The sequence below is a fragment of the Larus michahellis genome, chromosome 4 (genome assembly GCF_964199755.1).
Source record: "Larus michahellis chromosome 4, bLarMic1.1, whole genome shotgun sequence".
NCBI lineage: Eukaryota > Metazoa > Chordata > Aves > Charadriiformes > Laridae > Larus > Larus michahellis.
In genome coordinates, this window is record NC_133899.1 from 56,151,410 (window position 1) to 56,171,822 (window position 20,413).

At 35.7% G+C, this 20,413-nt stretch overlaps 1 protein-coding gene across 7 annotated transcripts in view; it reads right to left on the bottom strand.

The window, feature by feature from the left end:
* The window catches only part of RYR3 (ryanodine receptor 3), a 237,272-nt gene that overhangs the window by 72,836 nt on the left and 144,023 nt on the right, over nt 1-20,413 (bottom strand). For 4 of the 7 annotated variants that reach the window (XM_074584986.1, XM_074584985.1, XM_074584984.1 and 1 more), the window contains exons 43-53: nt 17,753-17,888; nt 13,817-13,997; nt 13,253-13,358; nt 11,904-12,024; nt 10,996-11,165; nt 10,096-10,316; nt 7,766-7,856; nt 6,259-6,399; nt 3,733-3,896; nt 2,686-2,764; nt 1,178-1,267 (exon numbers count right to left, since the gene is read on the bottom strand). In XM_074584986.1, the coding sequence (XP_074441087.1) occupies nt 1,178-1,267; nt 2,686-2,764; nt 3,733-3,896; nt 6,259-6,399; nt 7,766-7,856; nt 10,096-10,316; nt 10,996-11,165; nt 11,904-12,024; nt 13,253-13,358; nt 13,817-13,997; nt 17,753-17,888 (1,500 nt within the window). Of the gene's footprint in view, nt 1-1,177; nt 1,268-2,685; nt 2,765-3,732; nt 3,915-6,258; nt 6,400-7,765; nt 7,857-10,095; nt 10,317-10,995; nt 11,166-11,903; nt 12,025-13,252; nt 13,359-13,816; nt 13,998-17,752; nt 17,889-20,413 lie in introns of all 7 variants that reach the window. The other 3 variants (XM_074584982.1, XM_074584981.1, XM_074584980.1) reach the window with 1 other exon arrangement.

Consider the following 20,413-nt stretch of genomic DNA (forward strand, 5'->3'; position numbering starts at 1 on the left):
GGCATTTATTAATGGGATATGCGTTACAAACTAAACGCACTCAAGTGAGCTTTGGAGCAATAATGTAGTTTGTATCTGGAAACATATTAATTGACTCCTCCAGCCCAAAATAATAAAAAATTGATGGCACTACAAGTGCTATGAAATTAGTTAGGCAAGTATGTGCATTTGAATGCATCAGCACACAAGGCCTTTTTTCAGTCTTCCTATATTTATATCTATTCACAGATACAGAAAATTACTGATCTATATGTCTCTTCATATGAATACAGCCATCAGTAAATGATTAGGGAACAGCCCATATTCCAACACTCCTTTGAAAAGTAAAGGTTCTATAGAAAATCTGATAACCGGTGGCAAAGAAAATCCTGAGTATGTCATATCAAGACTTCTCAAATCAACCTAATAAAAGTATTGCAGTTCCTACCATAAATAAGAATTTCTATGACAGTTACTTAATCTGAGGCAATTCAGAAAATTCTCTTTGAACTGCTTTAATAACAACTACACCAATAATTCTTCAGCTCCTCTCCAAAGATTTTAAAGAAATTAAACTTTTTGCATCCCTCTTGATTTTTGTTATCTCCATTTTCTGAACAGGATAATTGTGGTAAAGAGGGACAAACGTAATTGATTTATTTGAGTCACGAAATGAATCATTACAAAAATATGCAACAGAATTCAAATTCAGTTCACTGTTCTGACAACTCAAAGACATTCATGCTTAGTCAAGAAATTCAAATTAAAAATGCATTCAAAATAGTTTAAATGTTTTTCCCCATTTTCAACTGAAGCATCTTGTACGCTTTCTTTAGATTTTTCTACCATCTTTCTTGAAGACAAAATTACCTTCAGATACGTTAAAGTACACTTTCATCTAAAACCCAGGAGTTGCTGCCAGGCATTCCTCATCCATGAAGGCCTGAAAACCCTGTGCTATTGATACTTGGAATACAAATTGGCCCAGGCCTATGAAGACTGCCTAATGGAAGGAAATTCTACAAGACACTGTGTAAGATTAACTAAACAACCACTTTAGCACATAGATGTTGCTATTCTTAACTGTAAGAGTTCTAGCTTGTCTCTCTTCCTTTTATAGCATGTATTTGAAACGGGTTTTAAAAAGTACACAAATCAATCTACTTTGCATTAATGCAGCTGAAATTTCCTCTATTACCTTTTCAGTTAAAGTTTTGAAAGGTCTTATTAATGGGTGAGTCTTCATATTTTCATCCAGTGAAACACCGTATTTCCATCCACTATTAGTCTGAAAAAAATAAATATACAGAAATAAGATGAGAACACAGACGAGTAATGGCAAATTGGCCAGTTTAGCTTCTCATATTGAACTGCTCATCTACTCCAAAAGCTACTCAGTGCTACAGAAATTTCTGTTAAGAAAGCATGCATCCACCTGTGGATACACTGGAATAAACCATGGCCCAGATAGATTAGATGCCATCTATGAGTAGTATGTCTCATGCAACCAGTTCTGAGTCTAACACACGTTGGCCCCTTTCAAACAGATTCATGCAGTAAAATGGTATTGGCTAAGGTAAAAAAAAGTGCCTCTACTCTCTGGGAGGCTAAAGTCAGCAACACAGAGAAGAAAATGTAATGTTAACAGATCAAGCATTAAAGAGTGTAACTTCAATGAATCCTTTACCTTAAACAATACTAACTGAAATTTATGGTTTGAGATTAATGTGTGTATATTTACATATCCATATATATGTATACCTTTCTCTACAAATTTGCATATATAGCCCCACACAATTGTTATTTCTATAGACCTGTTCTATAAAATTACTATTTATTTGTTATTAATTGTTATAATAAATTACTAAACCCCATCTTCATATTTTTCTTTGAATGAAAGATGTTTAAAATTCATACTTGGGTTGAATGAATTATTCATATCCAAACACTTCCAACATAGATATCAAAAACTACAACAACTCCAAATTTTATTTTGCTCAAATTTAACTCTAGAAATTATATTTATTAACATTAAAATCTATTTGCAAGATGGAACACTAAAAAGGCCTTTATTAAATGTTTCACAGTACCATTAAAAAGATATAAAAAAATCACTTCGTTTATATTGTCTTGTCTTATAGCTATTTTGAAGTAGTGAAACAGAAACTCAACGCAGTGACAGACCACTTGGAAAATTATAGAGGAAATAAATACATAACAGCCCTCTTAATGCTAAAAAGAAAGAAAAGCTATAACTACATTTTCTGGGAAAAAAAAAAAAAAAAAAAAAGGACATTAGACTCCCCAGGCACACTCTTAGATCAGAGCTGCTGCAATAAAATTGAATCGCTGACTCCCTGCCAAAAAAACATCATTATCAGGCAAAATTAGGCTAAGATCTATATATCCTTACTTAAAAAAAAAAAAAAGAAGAAAACAAAACCCAACTCAAACCAAGTGCCCCTTTTTCATTCCCCTCAAACCTCTGTTGTAATAAATTCTGGCCACTTTGAAGAAGTGACAAATTTCAGTGCATTTTCTAGAGCAAAAGGTTTCTTCCACAAGTCCCTAAAGAGATATGCAGACATTAATGTACTCCAAACAAAGGCCTATCAGTTAAACTGTCCAGTTTGTCTTTCAATATTCACCCCAGGTATTATTTACTAGTCCTTTTCTGACTGCTGCCAGTGTTAAAATAATTCCTACCTTATCAAAGGACCATTTATCATGGGAATGTTCGGCATACTTGCTGACAATATACTCCAACTTTTCAGGAAGTACAAGGCTGTAAACAAAGGCGAGTATCATCATTCAATCATAACTTACTGCTGCCTGATTTATGAAAAAAATGTCAGTATAATATAGCATTAATCAAAACGCTTCACCTCCAGATGAAGGCAAGGTATTTGGCTTTGTAATTCCCTTTTCTTCAGAAGAAATGCCACAAAACAAAGCAGAGCTTTTTGGCATTGTCAGGGAATCTTCAAATATGTAACAGTTGCACTTATTAGCAACTTAAGTCACAAGACAAAAAACCAAAACTGTTTCACCATAACCTACAGGTGTTCTTCTTGGCAATTCTTAATACAGGATAGTATTAGCATGGATGTTTCACATTGCATAACGATGGAGGGGTAAGACTTTAATAGCAAGAATCAACTGGTGATCAGTTCTTGAATATAAAAGTATTAGAAATCTGTACTTTAAAAGCACAAGATTACTAGGAAGGCCTAGTATCTATTAAATCACCCCACATGATCTGCTTATTTTGCTGTATCAGGTTGCTACAGATCAATTCTCTAAATTAGAGTGAAGATTTTATAAAAATCAGGCAATAGGCCAATTGAATCCCTTACCGGATTTTGATGATCTTGCACCATTTTGCATAAGCACACTCTAAATAATGACAGTATGAAATGTATTACAGGTGTATATATCCCAAACATTGAACTATTAGGTCATAGGGTACATAATAATTACAGAATTTACTACGTACTCTGCAGATATAGTGTGGAAACATTTAACATCTTTACAGTGCTGAGAACAATACGGTTTATATCTGGTAAACAGGGTATGTAGCAGTGAAGTATTTGGCAGGAGGAAGCAAAAATCCCTACACTACTTCTGAAAGGTACTAATGTCATTAAGAAGTCAGTCACAAGTCAACTCCTCCCACAGAGGAAAAAAAATATTAATAAGGAATAGTACAAAAATATTTAAGGAAAGGAAATCACTATGATTTATATGACTCACTTTGCTGTGCTGACAGGTTTGGGATCAAAATTTCCTTCTGGATCCACTGAAGTCTGCTTTTCCAAAGTTGACCTAATTCGTGTATCTAAATAATCAGGGGGCAAGGCACCAGCTATAGCACTTAGACAAGGCAAAGCCATTCGAAAGAGCTCTGGATCATACTTCTGCAGGAGAGATAGGAACTGGTTGGAAAATCCAATAGAGAAACATGCAAAATGTTAGTGAAAACCAAGCAGCCATATGTACAAATATTAGAAGATACAAACAAACAGTAAAGCAGATTTACAAATTAAGCATAGAGCAAAATTATTGCTGCATGACATCTGTTTTTCTTGCTATCACCTTGATACATTTTTAAGACTACTCAAATAAATGTAAGCGTATGTTGACATTTGTATAAGGATATACAATACAGGCATGACTTTTAAGCTTTCTATGACTTTTAAGCTTTCCTTGGACCTTATGCCTACACAGTGTCAAGGGTTGTTTGCCTATTTATAGAAATATGATCATCTTCAAAATACCACCTTAGTTCTACAATGACTAATTCCTATCTTAACTGCAGAAGACACTGTCATTTGTCCCTCTTTTTCCCTAATCTATTTCAGTTTAAATCATGCTGGTTAAAGGAAATTGTGTTCTACTGTAGCAAAGTCAGTTCATTATTTTTCAAAATTCTCCTGCTAAGAGGTGAACTAGCACATTTGCTCTTCTTAATAGTCATTTTGGCTCTGGAGAGAACATAGAAGTGCTTGATACATAGAAGTACAAGGTGAAATTACATTTGAAGAATCTATCCTTAGTAACTTGCCATGAAACATATTCAAGGTCACTTGTTACAAACTAGATTATAAAAAACATGTGCTAGCAGAAGTAGCAGCAGATCATTGTAGGCCAAAGCTCTCTTTCCAGCTCTCAAACAACAATTCTTAGAATGCTTTGGGGAAAAAAAAACCCCACAATAAAGAAATCACTTCTCTATCTTTCAGACTCCCCATCTGCAAGATTGGCATAATGATATAGCTTTAAAAGGCTTTAAGATCTACTGATGAACATTACAGTGCAAGAGTTTGATGCTATTATAATTATCTAATAATGTTTTACTCAGATAGCACAGGCATCTTTTTGACATTATGGAACAAGCACTAATCAAGCATTTATAGGAAAAAAAAAATATTATACCGCAAAAATATTTATCTTACTTCATTATTAGAAACAGAAACACTATATGCTTCTATAGATCTGAATGACCACTTTAGGTCAAGAAAATGATAAAGAGCAATTTTAAGGTTCATTGAAAATACTTGCTGATAAAATTATATGTTTATATCATAGCAAGCAGAATGCCTAAAATTTTGACTTTAAGTTCCTCTAGTTCTGTTGCAACATCCTTTTGCGTGTAAAAAAAGTGAGATCACAGGGTAAATTGCTTCCACTAAACAGCTGGAAGCCATGCAAATACCAAACCTGTAAATATCTCAGTACAAAACAGGACAATGGAGAATACTGTAGCTCAGCAGATTTACACAACCATTTACAGAAAAATGAAAATGCTATTATAGAGGGCCACCAATACTGGCAGAAACATATCATCATCATTTATCTGTAAAAAGCTAAGACACACTAATTGGAACCATTTCATTGTGTCGGGCCCTCCTGACACTCTTTGCGCTTGTGACAGCAATGAGAGATGTAAATGTCACTAACATCAAATACAAATAAGGCATAAAAATTATTTCAGAATAATGCAGAGACCATGCTCATTTCCATACTATAAATCAGAATGCTTAGGGAAAGAATCATCTAAATCTGTTGATTAGAACTGGAACACAAATTCAGCGAGATGCAATGCAAAAATTTGGTATTGTCCCATAGTGAGAACCTGATTTTTGAGTACAAAATCGAGTACAAAAAGCATTTACTTGGCAAGGCATTTATCCTATCTGAAATGTAACTTTTTCTTATTTGGAGAAAATATGACTAAGTGAAAAAATCCCAAGATCACACTTTGGAACAGGAAAATGGAAAAATGTATAGTTCTAAGAATGGTGCATCATATTTCTTAAGCTGGGGAATAACCAGAAAACTAATAAAACACAAGTGTGTTAGAAACAGACAATGTAAATATACTATGCATATACCAACAATTTGACAAGCATATACATACGTTTCTTAAAATTAATTTTCTATCAGTAAAAAGTATTTTTAAAAGTTTAATAGAGCTAAGATAGGATGAGGCAACACTGACTTGTTAGTGCAGCAAGCAACCTCCCTCATTACTAGTGTAAGGCTATATGGGTATATCAAGAAATAGATCTGACATTTCATTAGTTTGGAGAGAATCTTTCAAGATTCAGCATTCAATTTTTCATTAGAAAGTTACTTCGTTAAAAGCATTCATTGCCATATCTCCCATATTAGGTGAAATAATTGTTAAAATAGGCACTTCCTGCACATGGCACGGCAAATTATCATTGTAATGCTTTTATAGTCGTCCCATACTGTAATGTGAATTACAGTCATTACCTTATGAGACAAGGAATCAAATATTCCCCAGAAAAGTTTTTCAGTTAAATGTAATTCTTCTTCTGCTGCAATTCCATAGCTTCCCATTCCTGAAGGCAGACAATAATATTTCCAGCACTGCTCATAGTGATTTGTCAGAAGCTAGATTTTCAAGAAAATAAAATTGCACATAAAACATTGGTATTTAACAAAATAACATACTGTTTAATGACGTCTGAATTGCCAGTATCTGTTTGAACAATTACATGAGCATTATTATTATTTATTTCTGTCTTTTAATTTCTAATGTTTCATTTTTTCTTCTTTTTCTTTTTAGGAGAGCAGTAGGGCCCATGCTGGGGAAGTATAAAGCCTATATTATCCCCAGCTGCTGCTGTGGGATTCTCAGTGATGACAGCAAGTAGCAAAAATAGAAAATTTCAGGATTTAAGTACAGATTAGCTCACAGTATAAAAACAGAGATAACAGAATGGGTATAAAACAGGACATGATAAATTATTGTAAAAAGTTTTACAAATTCCAACTGATTTTACTTCTGTCATTTGTAGTTGATGTCCTCAGTATTATTCAAAACATTGCAAAAGACACCTGCAGTACACCTTTTTAGCTGTGCCTGCTCATCTCTGGAAAAACCTATGGAAAGAACTATTGTACAGACAATCCGTAACGTACCAGTTAAAGAGCTAGCACATAGGAAAATTGGTGCACTTTCCACATCATTTCAAATTTCTACTGATTTCTTCTTTAGAACTAAAAATTCCTACCCATGGGAAACGCTACAGTTCCTTTTAGCATTCCTTTAGAATCTTGACATTTTAATTTTTCTTGCAATTTCATTTAGGAAGGGAAAATAATAATCAAAAACACAAATCAAACACTCCTTCTTTGCCCCACTTTTGCTCCAAAATTACTGATGCTCCAGAATATGTCTCTGAATCTGGTAGCTCTGCTTTAGAGTATGACAGAATTTCAATTGTGCCATAAAAAGACCTGCAGACCTAAGACCAGGCCCTTTTACCCCAATAGCAACGGGAGGCAAATCCAACAGAAAAATTCTAAATAAAAGTTATTTATCATCTCACAATTGTAATTCTCTATTTACAGATAAGACTTTGGTTAAAGATTGCTCAAAAGTAAGAGGTTCCCTGTATCCTATTATCTGTAAACTTCACTCGAAATTTATTCCTGGACTATGCATCCTATCAAGAGTTATCATACTTCATACAGCATAAGAAGAAATATCAAGATAACGCTAACATTTAATTTGATAGTTTCTAATACTCTTTTGTTGAAGCAGCAAAATCGCATAATCAACTTACTGTGTTCTGTTTGCATTAGGCAAGATTTTACAAGCCTTTAACCATTATAACAATAACATTATTTTCAATTCAGAAGTGATTTCACATTGTTTCACCCTGCCCTGCTCTGTTTTTAAAAACATGACGATGACAGGTTACTATGAAGTAAGTTTTACACTGAATGTGTGTGCAGAAAGTAAAGCATTTACCTTGAGAGGCATTTTACAATATTCATTGAGTAGGGGCACATCAAAAACTAGCCTTCTCAACAGCTGTTGTAGCATAGAGGGTCGTAAGTGGCTGTAATTTAAAATAAATATAAGTTCTTAGCAAAATTTACAGAATCCAGTGAAAATGAAATAAAATCTGAAATCAATTTACATATTGGAATTCAAATCACTCATTAAAACTGTTTTTAAAAATCAATGGTAGGTGCCTAAGGCATCTCACTATGCCTCATCTCTATATAGAAGGATATAGCACAGAAAGATGTGCTATTTCTCGACTGTCTTAAGTAAATAGACAACATGTGTGATTGTCCACGTGACAGCAGAGGGAAGGGTGCTGGATTTCTTTCAGAATACATAGGGGGACAATCTAAGCAAAAGAACCAGAATTTTACCCTAACAGAATGGTTTCTGATAGGACACTAAAAAGCAACAAAACACTCCTAACTGAAACTGATCTGGGAAATACATTATGATTATTCTTCTAAGAAATAAAACTCAACTAGAAGACTGAATAAATTACCCAGCATTCCTTTTCTAGCTATTTAATTTCAGTGATCTATAGACTCAAAATCAATGTAAAAATCCTCTTTTCAGATCTCCCCCTCAGCCATCACTTTTTCAAGTTGAAGATTCCTGGTCTACTAAGCTGTTCCAGGGGAGAGAAATTATTTCTTATCTTGATCCCCCTTGTTTTAACCTTTTCCAAATCTTTTCCATTTCTAATATATGCTCTTTTTGGCAGGGGTCCAGCACTATGCACAAACTGAAAATGCATACTGCATTACTAATTTCACAGTACACTACACAGACAAGTACCACTACAGTTTATCACAAAGATCAAGAATTATGATTCAGTTGGCAAATCTACATTTCAATTCCTGATATAACTTCAATGCTCAGTTCAGTTTTAGAATCAGTTTTAGGATTTGGAGAATGGGGGGTAGTTTTTCTTCTTTTTTTTTTTTTTCTCTTCTCTTAACTATGGCCAAAGTTGTTCAAACACAATCTGAAATACAATCAAGTCAATCCCTTAAATCCCCAACACACACTGACTGCCAGACTTGACAGAACATTTTTGGTAATTACTGGGGTTTTGTTTTTACAAATAATGAGCATTTATCCTGTATCACTATAAAGCTCATATTAACATGACAGCTTGTATAATGCAGTACCCATAATGGAAAAATTAAATCTATTTTCTCTCATACACTCTGGTCTTTTATTTCATAGAATCATAGAATCATAGAATTGTTGAGGTTGGAAGGGACCTTTAAGATCATCAAGTCCAACCTTTAACCTACCCTGACAAAAGCCACTTCTAAACCATGTCCCTAAGTGCCCCATCTACCCTTTTTTTAAACACCTCCAGGGATGGTGAATCCACCACCTCCCTGGGCAGCCTATTCCAATGTTTAATAACCCTTTCAGTGAAGAAATGTCTCCTAATACCTAATCTAAACCTCCCCTGACGTAACTTGAACCCGTTTCCCCTCGTCCTATCACTTGTCACCAGGGAGAAGAGGTCAGCCCCCATCTCTCTACAACCTCCTTTCAGGTAGTTGTAGAGGGTGATAAGGTCTCCCCTCAGCCTCCTCTTCTCCAGGCTAAACAACCCCAGCTCCCTCAGTCGTTCTTCATAAGGTTTGTCCTCCAGACCCCTCACCAGCTTTGTAGCCCTTCTCTGGACACGCTCCAACACCTCAATGTCCCTCTTGTAGCGAGGGGCCCAAAACTGAACGCAGTACTCGAGGTGGGGCCTCACCAGTGCCGAGTACAGGGGGATGATCACTTCCCTAGTCCGGCTCACCACACTATTCCTGATACAGGCTGGGATGCTGTTGGCCTTCTTGGCCACCTGGGCACACTGCTGGCTCATATTCAGCCGGCTGTCAACCAACACTTCCAAGTCCTTTTCTGTCGAGCTGCTTTCAAGCCACTCTGCCCCAATCCTGTAGCGCTGCATGGGGTTGTTGTGTCCCAAGTGCAGGACCCGGCATTTGGCCTTGTTGAACCTCATACCATTGGTCTCAGCCCATCGGTCCAGCCTGTCCAGGTCCCTCTGCAGAGCCAACCTACCCTCAAGCAGATCAACACGCCCGCCCAGTTTAGTGTCATCTGCGAACTTACTGAGGGTGCATTCGATCCCTTCATCCAGATCATTGATAAAGATATTAAAGAGAACCGGCCCCAGCACCGAACCCTGGGTTCATGCAAGAATATACAAGTTCTACATTATATACAAAGAAAGAAGTTATTAAAATACATATACTGCACAAAATAAATCATTTGTATGCAGGTATCATACATACTGGCAAATAGCAAGCAGGCATTCTTCAATAGTGTCTCTTTGTGCTTTTGTAAGGGAACGTCCCTTGGATAACCTATATATTGTGTGAAGCATGGAGTCAACCAGAGAGGCGTGATGCTCTGTTCCAGAAAAGAGGGGAGCACATCTTTTGAGTAATGGAAACACAGCTGAACAAATATATCTATTTAGTGCGAGAGCTGCCTCTGTGGTACTTAGAGAAACCTGTATGAAGTAGTAAATGATTGTTAGTATCATATGGAATAAAGGTTACTAAATATGAAGTCTATAAAACATAATAATGAAATACTCTAGTCCCCTTAGCAGCTGGGTGCTAACATGATATTCCCAGTATACAGCTGAGGACAAAAGCAATTTTTTTTCAACTTGAGAAAATCCAAGTCATCCATTATCTCCTATCTCTTGCCCCACTGCACTCTGAACCAACAGGAGCACAGAACAATATGCAGCTTTTATCTTTAAACAGGCTAGCAAAAACCACAAAGCATTAAGTAGCACTTTTCATTTCACTTAATTTCTTCATACCTTCACACATATGAATTTTCAGTGTAATTCTTGGAAGCAGACATAAAATAAAAGTAATTGTTAGGCCTATTACAGCATATCCAATGTACTTACTGTATAATTAATGTAAGCAAGCCTGTATTAAAAGTTTTTAAACTACATTACACTGCTGGTTTATAAGGTGGTACTGAATGCTTATGATCAGACTTAAGAACTATAAATTAATAGTAACTGAATTTTACTGTTTGTGCTTATAGCGAGCCTATACTACCCTTTTTTAAAAAAAAAAAAAGTTATTTTGACGTGAAGTTCTGTTTCTAACACTTACAGAGACACTATATCCAGCCACTGCATCTAAACTCCACAGCAAAATACTTACTGTATCCAAAGAGGCAGAGGCTCTTAAATCTGGTAAAAATCCAACTTCCAGTAGGTGAAGGAGGAAGCTTTGGTCCTTAATACCATAGACACGGTCCAAGAAGAGCACCATGGGTGCTTTATGATCAGGACAGAAATTTGCAGACATGTCTGGCTCATTTACTGTGCCATCTACACAAATATATAATGCAATTTTTAATAGTCGATAACTGATAAAACAAGAAACAGCAAGACAATGAAAGACACTATAATTACATTTAATGTGTAAAATCATGTTCAATGAAAATTATATTCCTGTTCAGTTTTCTTGTATGGTGAAAAAGATTACTAATTTTTTATTATGTCAAAAACCCTATTATTTTGCAATTTCTTAACATTTCACTCTTAAATGAAAGCTTAAGAATGAATGGCAAAGTATTCTATTTGTTTCATTACTATTATGGATAATGTTTATACGGTAAAATTAAAGATAAATACTAAAAACATACAGTAACTGTGATGTCAAAGAAGGTTAAGAATTTTAATTTTTGTCTCATGTAAACTAGACCAGAAAGAACAAGGAATCCAAGGGGAAGACAACAATAACACAGAAGTTAACTGTGTATCAGATAAACCATCTCTGACTGTAAAGGGGAGTAGACAATTCTTGTGAAACAGAAAACACAACAGAAGGAGGGGAAGGAGGATAAAGTTATTTTGCCCTAGAAGAAAATGACACACAAATGACACAGCTCTAATTGATACATATCTAATTAAAATCTGAAGAATACTGTACTTGAATAAAATCTGAAGAATACTGTACTAGAATACTACTGAGCTTGTACTCAACTCTAACAAAACTGCTTTGTTTTACACCCGAAGGCTTTTGCACCAAAAGATGAACTGGTCTAATAAAAGTATGTAAGTTACCTTTGTTAACTGTTGACAGCTTTAGTGGTATACTTATAATCCCAACCAAATCTTCAGTAGGCACCAGAGATCGAAGGATTGACCTGATTCGAATAGCTTCCCCTTTTCCACTTTGAATAAGCTGTTAGAAAACATTTATTCATTAAGAAATTTAATAATGAGGGGTGCATGAAAAATTTCCTAAAAATACTGACATTAATATGATTTTTTCAAACACTGGAAAAAAATGCACAGAAATTCAATTTATCCCAGCACTCTAATGCTGTTGACGATTTTCAGCTGATCCTACTTTTGAATCTGTACTAATTTTGATATCATATCAATAATTTCATGGTATTATAAATTCCCAGTAACACAAAAACCCCCACATGAATAAGATTCCTATCTTATCACCAATCTGATAAAGTGATGAAACTGAAAATTTCTGAAAGACTCATGTTACAGAACCTACAGTGCCAGGTTTTGAGCTTGTCTCTTTATCCTATGAACAGATGCAAACCTGTCTGATGTATTCATGCATATTTCTATTATTTCTATGCAGTAAAAATTTCAAAAGGCATTAACAACAATGAGGTGACCAATTCCTTTCAACTTCTGGCAGAAGTCTCTGAGAATCTCTTCCAGTAATTTTCTTAACATGAAACTACTATTGCTGGCTGGCACCAGACAGTTACATACAGCTTTACAACTGATAAAGTTAATAGAAGTTAATAGCTTTGGTAATAGTAAGTAGGGGAGCTACAAGACAAATTCCTTGCTTCTTGTTGTATTGAGATACATATTGCATTTTCTGCTGAATTTATCATAGAATAGAATCATAGAATTGTCTAGGTTGGAAGGGACCTTTAAGATCATCGAGTCCAACCATAAAGAATTTTAAAAATTGACAAGCAGAAGTCAAAGTAAACGAAGTCTTGCATGTAGTTGTTACAGGCATTACAGTCAAAAGATTTATTTTACATATCTTTCCCTGTATTCATGTGGTGCACACAAAAGCAGCTCTGTATCACATTCTTATGAAAATTATTTTTATAGCTTTCTAGAGAATAGTAAAGGGCCAGCTTCAGAAATTTCACTGGTAGAATACATGTGAAATCTTTGCTTTGATTCCATAGTCATATAAAAATTCTCAAAATTTTAGATAAAAAAGCATAAGGAATCAAACGACAATGATTCTTTATAAACAGCTTGCAGGGAACACATCTGTCTAGATACAGCAAGAAATGTAATGTAGTTCACCTTCTGAAGGGAAGAAGCCTTTGAATAGAGAATAGTTTAGTTAGTTAGACATGTACAGTTCTGTTTACAAATCTCCTACATTTTCTGAGCAAGTGACAAAATGAACTTACATGCATTTCTGGTGCACAACGTCCAAGCAAATCTATGAGAGCTGAGTAAAATGACATGATTGCATTGCCCATGTGCACAATCTCCTCTTCTTCCTCCTCCTCATCACTAGAAGGTAAACAATACCAGTGAGCATTTTTGCCAATATAAGTTTATACCTCCTCTCTGGAGCTAGATCCATGATCCAGAGACTATTAATCAGACATCCTAATTTCCTCTGGCTCCAGACTACCAGGTTTTTATCCCTAGAGTAAGCATGCAATTAAACAGTAATAACTGACTTCACATGAGACTTCTATATTTGTCTTTCACTTTACCTTAGCTTCATTCCACAACAGCCTTCTCCTTTGCGTTGTCATTCAGGCTTCTTCTCTTCTGTAACTCTCATTCCACTTTTCTCTAGCTCATGCTTTATGAATTCCATATGACAACTGCTTGGGGCTGAGAATCTCTAATGCTCTCTATATAATGCCTTACACAACGGGGCCTATTATCTATGTATTGCAAGCGTGATTAAACCAGTTATTAAATCACCATTTGCCAAACAAGCATTCACATTTACTTACCCTTCTCTTTTATATGCCTGGGAGGGAAGGTCACGAGTAGGATTCTCTGAGATCCTGATAGCCTCCTGCATAGCTGCCAGCAAACCATTTCCTCCTTCTCCCCTAAGGTCTGGTCCGAAGCACTCTGGCCGTCGAATAAGGAGCTTGACAACAACACTTGCGTTTTCCTCAACACTTTCACCTGAGGACCAAAAAGCACTACACATACTTTCTCCTCAAAAGTCAGGAGACAACTACATTTTCCCTCTAAATTTTACAAAATATAAAACAAATCCTCATCCTTATTTTTGAAAAGAAAAATGCATCAATTTGGCAGTATTGGATGTGCTTTATCAAAAATATACCGAGGTTTAAAAGTGACAGTGTAGACTTGCTTTGCAAAAGTTTTACTACTTCAACCTAGAAAGGTTCACTTTAGAAGGTTAATTTGCTTTTAATCGCAAAGACTGCTCTCTCCGGTATAAAAGGTAATAGCTCCACGAGGCAAGAAGCGTGCAACTGGGGAGAGCGGGACGGAAGTTTTGACTCCAGCCAACCCTCCCAGCCTCTCGCTCTCTCCCTTCTTTTGTGGGACAGGAAAAATATAGTTGGAAGGTGCGACAACTGATGGATCAAGATAATGACTGTCTAGTAGAGAAAGCAAAGACTAAGCATGCAAGCAAAGCAAAAAGAGAAAATCGTTCACTGCGTCCCAGGGCCTCAGCATGTGTAATGGTTGTTTGGGAAGCCAAGCGCCATAACCACGAACGTTCCCCTCTTCCTCCTCCTGTCCCTGAGCTTTTATTGCTGAGCACAACGTCATAGTATGGAATATCCCTTTGGTCAGTCTGGGTCAGGTGTCCTGTCTGTGTCCCCTCCCAACCTCCTGCCCATCCCAAACCCACTCACTGGGGCCAGGGAAGGAGGGGAAGGGGCAGAGTGGGAAAAAAAAGGAGAAAGCCTTCACGCTGCACAAGCACTGCGCAGCCACAGTCAAAACACTGGTATGTTATCAACACTGTTTTAGCCATAAATGAAAAGCACAGAACTATATGAGTTGCTATGAAGAAAGTTAACTCCACCCCAGCCACACCTAGTACAGGACATGAGAGTTATTTGATTTTTAATGGGACAATTTAAGCAAGGATGTTGCTTAACATTATGTCCTCAGCACTTCATCAGTGGAAAACTCATTTCAGAGTTTAATCTTCTCAATATGACTAAATATACCTAGAGTAAAACCTCCTGATTCTGATGCACGTTTAAATATTCGTTACATCTTGTGCTTGCTATTTAAAGCCTGAAATTGAATACTTCATCTTTTCTATACACAAAGATCACATTAAAATCAGTTTTAAAGGTCATGGCTTGCCTGAAACAACTCCATTTATAACAGCTTTGTGTGGAAAAATGTACGTGTATTGTATAAATTCAGTATAGGCAGACAGGTTGTGATATAGATGCTTGCTGAATAAAACTCACCAGGAAAAAGAACCTTCATACAATTGAACTCTTTTACGTAACTAACTGCTTCACATACAAGCATGATAATAATTGAATCAAAAGCTCAGTTTATGGTTAAATGCAACTGTTTAGAAATGCACGGTGGCTACCTTGTGAGAATATTGATAACCTGTAGGAAGATATGAAATTAGTGGGACATACAGGAAGAAAACAGATTACAGGAAAACAATCAGTTCACAGTAACTGAACCTGCAATGTCAGTAGCTTCGATCATCAGTATCTATATTTTACATGCAAGCTACAATACTAAATCAGTACAGAAATGCAAGTAGCAAGTTTATATTAAACTGAATGTTGCAGCTTTGGCAGCCACCAAAAAAAGTAGGAAGTAGCAACCTGTGGTTTAGCTGAGAGCAGCAGTGGTACTACCAGGAAGTCCAAGTCAATCAGAAGCAGTGATAGGTGAGATACCTGGGCCTGCTGGCTCTAGAAGGAGCAGCTGACCACTTTAAACATCAGTCTTGTATTTTTCCCATTTAAAACACTGTTATGGTCTTAATATGGAATATAGGACAAGAGGCAACAGTTTCAAGTTGCTCCAGAGAAGGTTTAGATTGGATACGACAAAAAATTTCTTCACTGAAAGGGTTATTAAGCATTGGAACAGGCTGCCCAGGGAAGTGGTTTGGTCACCATACCTGGGGGTATTTAAAAGAAATGTAGACATGGCACTTAAGGACATGGTTTAGTGGTGGACTTAGCAGTTCTAGGTTTACAGTTAGACTCAATGATCTTAAAGGTCTTTGATTCTATGATTCTATACCTTAACTGTTGACTTTACACAGATTCTTTTTTTTTCCCTTTCTTTCTTCTCCTTTTCATTCACCTTATTTTCATACTGCAGCGAAAAAGCAGGATTTTAAATCTTAAAGTCAACAACTTTAGTTTCATTTGGTTAAAACCTTCTAAGTGAAGATTTTTAAAAGGAAGCCCTTATCAGCAAAAGCTGTTTGCACGTAGTTTTAATTCAGAATGTGCAGGAAAGACTTACTTCAAGCACAGAGAACCAAATTAATCTTTAATGTTGCTCTATTGAAGTCAACAGAATTTTATCAAGAATTAATTAGTCTACATTTTCAATTTACATTTCTTTGTACACTGCATTTGCCACTAGAATCTTATCCTGACCTTCTCTGTATATGTATTTCTTTTCCATAACCCTTCCAATGGGATGCCAAACTTCTGAAAATAGCTTTAATATTTTGCAGGCTGCTCTAATTTACCACACAGGCCAAGTTAATGAAGAACTTTGAAGAAAGAAGTTATGCTTATTCCCAGGATTCACCGGCCAGAATCAAAATTCATTCATGTGTTTACAAGTGTGTGTTTGTTGCTTTTATCTCAACAACCCAAATATTTTACTAATTTATATTTGTAATTGTCCTCTCAAGCAGAGCACACAGCGAAATAAGTAATCTGATTTTCAAAAGTCCTATCTCCAAAACTGTCATAATGAGAAGCTTCAAAACCCCCACCATAACTGTTTTTCAGAAAAAAGTACCTGAAACACTTGAAACCGAAATCTAATTCTACTGACTAGCAGTCCACCCAGCAAATTTATATTTAGATTTATAAAACCAACAACGAAAACAATTTCTACATTTCTTATAGGAGTTTATCAATTTAGTTTAGCAGCTCGCTCAATAGCTACAGGCTTATCAACAGTGAACGTACTTCAGTTATGTTTACTGTCCCTAGCTGTCCTTTAAAACGCTTTGCATGTTGGTAGACCATATAGGTGTTGAATGGACAAATCTTTTCATCTCATCTAATCTTTAATCTAAATTACTGGTTCGATGAAAAAAAAATCCACATGAACTGCAGTGCTTTTTGTTCAATGGCATTCAGATAATCTAAATATGACTTTAGCATATTTGTTTCATAAACTTTAAAAGGAAGTTTCCCACGGAAGAAAGTGTAAGATAGTTATCAAAAAAGAAGATTTTTTCCTTTTTTAAGACATCAGATTTAAATTACTCAGTCAGGGTACTTTACAAACACTGATCCCTCAGAACTATGTGAACACATGACCTATTGAAAATTTGCTTTTTGGAATGCGAAATGGCTTAATTAAAAACCTCTAATCTCTCAGTGGCCAAGAAAGGTCTAAAATCAGTGCTCACTGGTTATGTTTATAACCAGCCTATGTGGTATATGTAAATACCACAGTTTGTTTACTTAATGAATTCCTAATATCATTTGCTACCTTAACAGGTAACTCTTAAATTACGCAAGTTGCAAAAAGAGTAAGGAAAAAATGCAACTATGAAGATCAAAAAAATTACAATAAGCGTCATATACTAATAATCTTGTATTTGTAATGAGAACAGTATGCGTTAACCTCTCTTCATCCATTAACACATTTTTATGGTTAGAAAAGTAATTTCAAGGAAACCTTTTGATGGAATTTGCGTGCCAAGAAATCACACTTACTGTTAACAAAAACTGCAAATCTCAAGAATGACAGGTAACGTTCACCCTCTATTGGATTCCATCCGATGTCTGGATATCCTTTAGCCAGCAATACTGGACAACTCTGCAGGCCACAACCCGCCAGGTAGGTAACAACCTACAATACAGAAGCAATCATTTATTCATGTGTTTAGAAACAAATTTCTAAAAATAAGTATGAAACAAAATTAACACAGTCATTTTTTTTTTAATAACAAGGGTTTTATATACTAGGTTTTTCACCTGAGTAACTACCAACGTAGCTCATTATTGCTTCAGTCTCTAGTTTCTAGTTCTTGCTTTTGATGATGATGAAAAAAATCAAGTGCTCTTTATTTCTGAAGTTACCTAATTATATGACGACTCAACAATACAACAACATGAACAAATGTGGAATGTGAAAAGCAGAATAAAATACTGTGGAATTCAGATCTTTTTTTACAGTACCTAAACAGTTAAAATACTACTGAACAACTTTAAAAAATCACACCAATAACCATGTATGGCTTAGCTGCTACAATAGCAAAATAAACAGTACATCAAAAGTTTATTTACTGTAATTTCAATTTTAAGAAATATGCAAAAAATTACATTTTTCAGATAATTGATAAATACCAGTGAACAGTTTCAAGAGTCTGAAACCAGAAAGATTAAAATTTTTGGTAGTATGTAAATTCCTAACACATCATTTCTTATAAAGATTAATATCTTTAAGAGAAATCTTTGAGAAATTACGAAAAATTTCATTAATTATAGTATGCTGAATTTCTGAAACGTACAGAATGATTTCTCAATCATTTAAAAGGAAATTTGCAGACAGCTGCACGAACATATTAATTTTTGGTTTTATTTAAAATACACAAACAACATATGAACACAATTATAGGACTTAAATATATTTTGAAATGGCCAATGCACATCAAAAGCCTTTCATGAACCTCTAAAAAGAGATGCAAATTATCATTTCTTACAACGGAAGGCAGCCAAAAATGTGTGGCAAAAGGGAGATAGGTTTTTCTATTTGGAAAAGGGAGATATGCTACTCTGCTTAAGCAACCTATAGCAATTCCACCATCCATGAGATCATATTTGGTCATTATCTAATGCCCTAAGAGAGAAACTAGTTACGAATTCAGGAAGAAAAATTATATTTCTGCTGATACAATATACAAGTTGCCTCCGAAAGGCTGCAACAGAGGAAAAATGGGCTGATGTGAAAAAATGTGCTTATTACAGTATGCAGTAGGGAAGTTACTCAGTGCACTTGGTGGAAAAAGTATGCTATTCCTAACAGGACTCAATAATTTTCTAGTATCCATTCAGAAGGTATGAGTGAATACAAACTTGTAGGAGTCTAGAGATGCAGCTCGTATAGAATTTGAGAAAACCAGTAGAATAAATTTCTTCTCCATCTGTTTTCAGGTTTTATAATGCTACCACCAAACTCCGTCATTTTAATCTATTCAGTTTACCACAGTATGTCATCAGGTCATGGGATACTTTTCTTGTGCAATCCTCTACCTTCCACACATTCACACGTTTGCAGTAAAAAGATATCAAATTTGCATTGTCAAAAGTTCAAAAGTTAAGTTGTGTATGTGTAATCTATCTGCTTTGAACACACACTCTATGCTACAAACTTTAGTCACACAGAAATGCCCTATCATTCCGTGAGTAGGGTATGTATGCCACATTCATCGAACTGATAGCTATACAGCATTCGTTTTTACTTGTTATGCAGTATACAGATTTATTTGCTGAGTAACATACACATACTGCACTTGATAAAGTTATCAACTCATCAAAGTTAATATATTACAGCCAATACATTACCATTCTTACAGGTAAAATGACACGAATTTGGGAATCCCAGTCTGAGACACATACAGCCTGATTTCTCAGCATAAAATACTGTGGACGTTGCAGCTGATATCTGTTACTGTTTGAATATTCAGCGATTGTACAGTGCCAAGTATTCCAAGGTAAGCAATCAGTAAATGAGGAACATGGGACAAAGATTTCAGCAGAGCCTGTTGTGATAGGACAAGGGGTAACGGTTTTAAAATAAAGAGGGTAGATTTAGACAAGATATAAGGAAGAAATTTTTTACAATGAGGGTGGTGAAATACTGGAACAGGTTGCGCAGAGACAATCTCTGGAAATATTCAAGGTCAGGTTGGATGTGGTTCTGAGCAACCTAATCTAGTTGAAGATGTCCCTTCTCATTGCAGGGGGGTTGGACTAGCTTTATAGGTCCGTTCCAACCCAAACTATTCTATGATTCTATGTGGTCAATGGTCAACAGTGAAATTCTGTTTAAGTAACTTGCCCTATGGTACTTTCCATGAAAATATGAGACAGTCACTGGTGGCATTCCAGTCACTAGTGGTGTATCCCAAGGGTTGATACTAGGGCTGATACTGTTTAATATCTTCATTAATGACAGGAAAGCGTGCACTCTCAGCAATTTTGCAGGTGATACAAAACTGATAGTTGTTGTCAGTGCTACCTTTATCTAATTAGGATATTCCTGTGCTTTCTCACACCTTTCCCATTCATATTCTTGTCTCTGTCTTCTGCTAGCTATCCCCGTCATACATTCATTTATTTCCATTTCCCCACTTTTCCTCTCCCACAGCACAT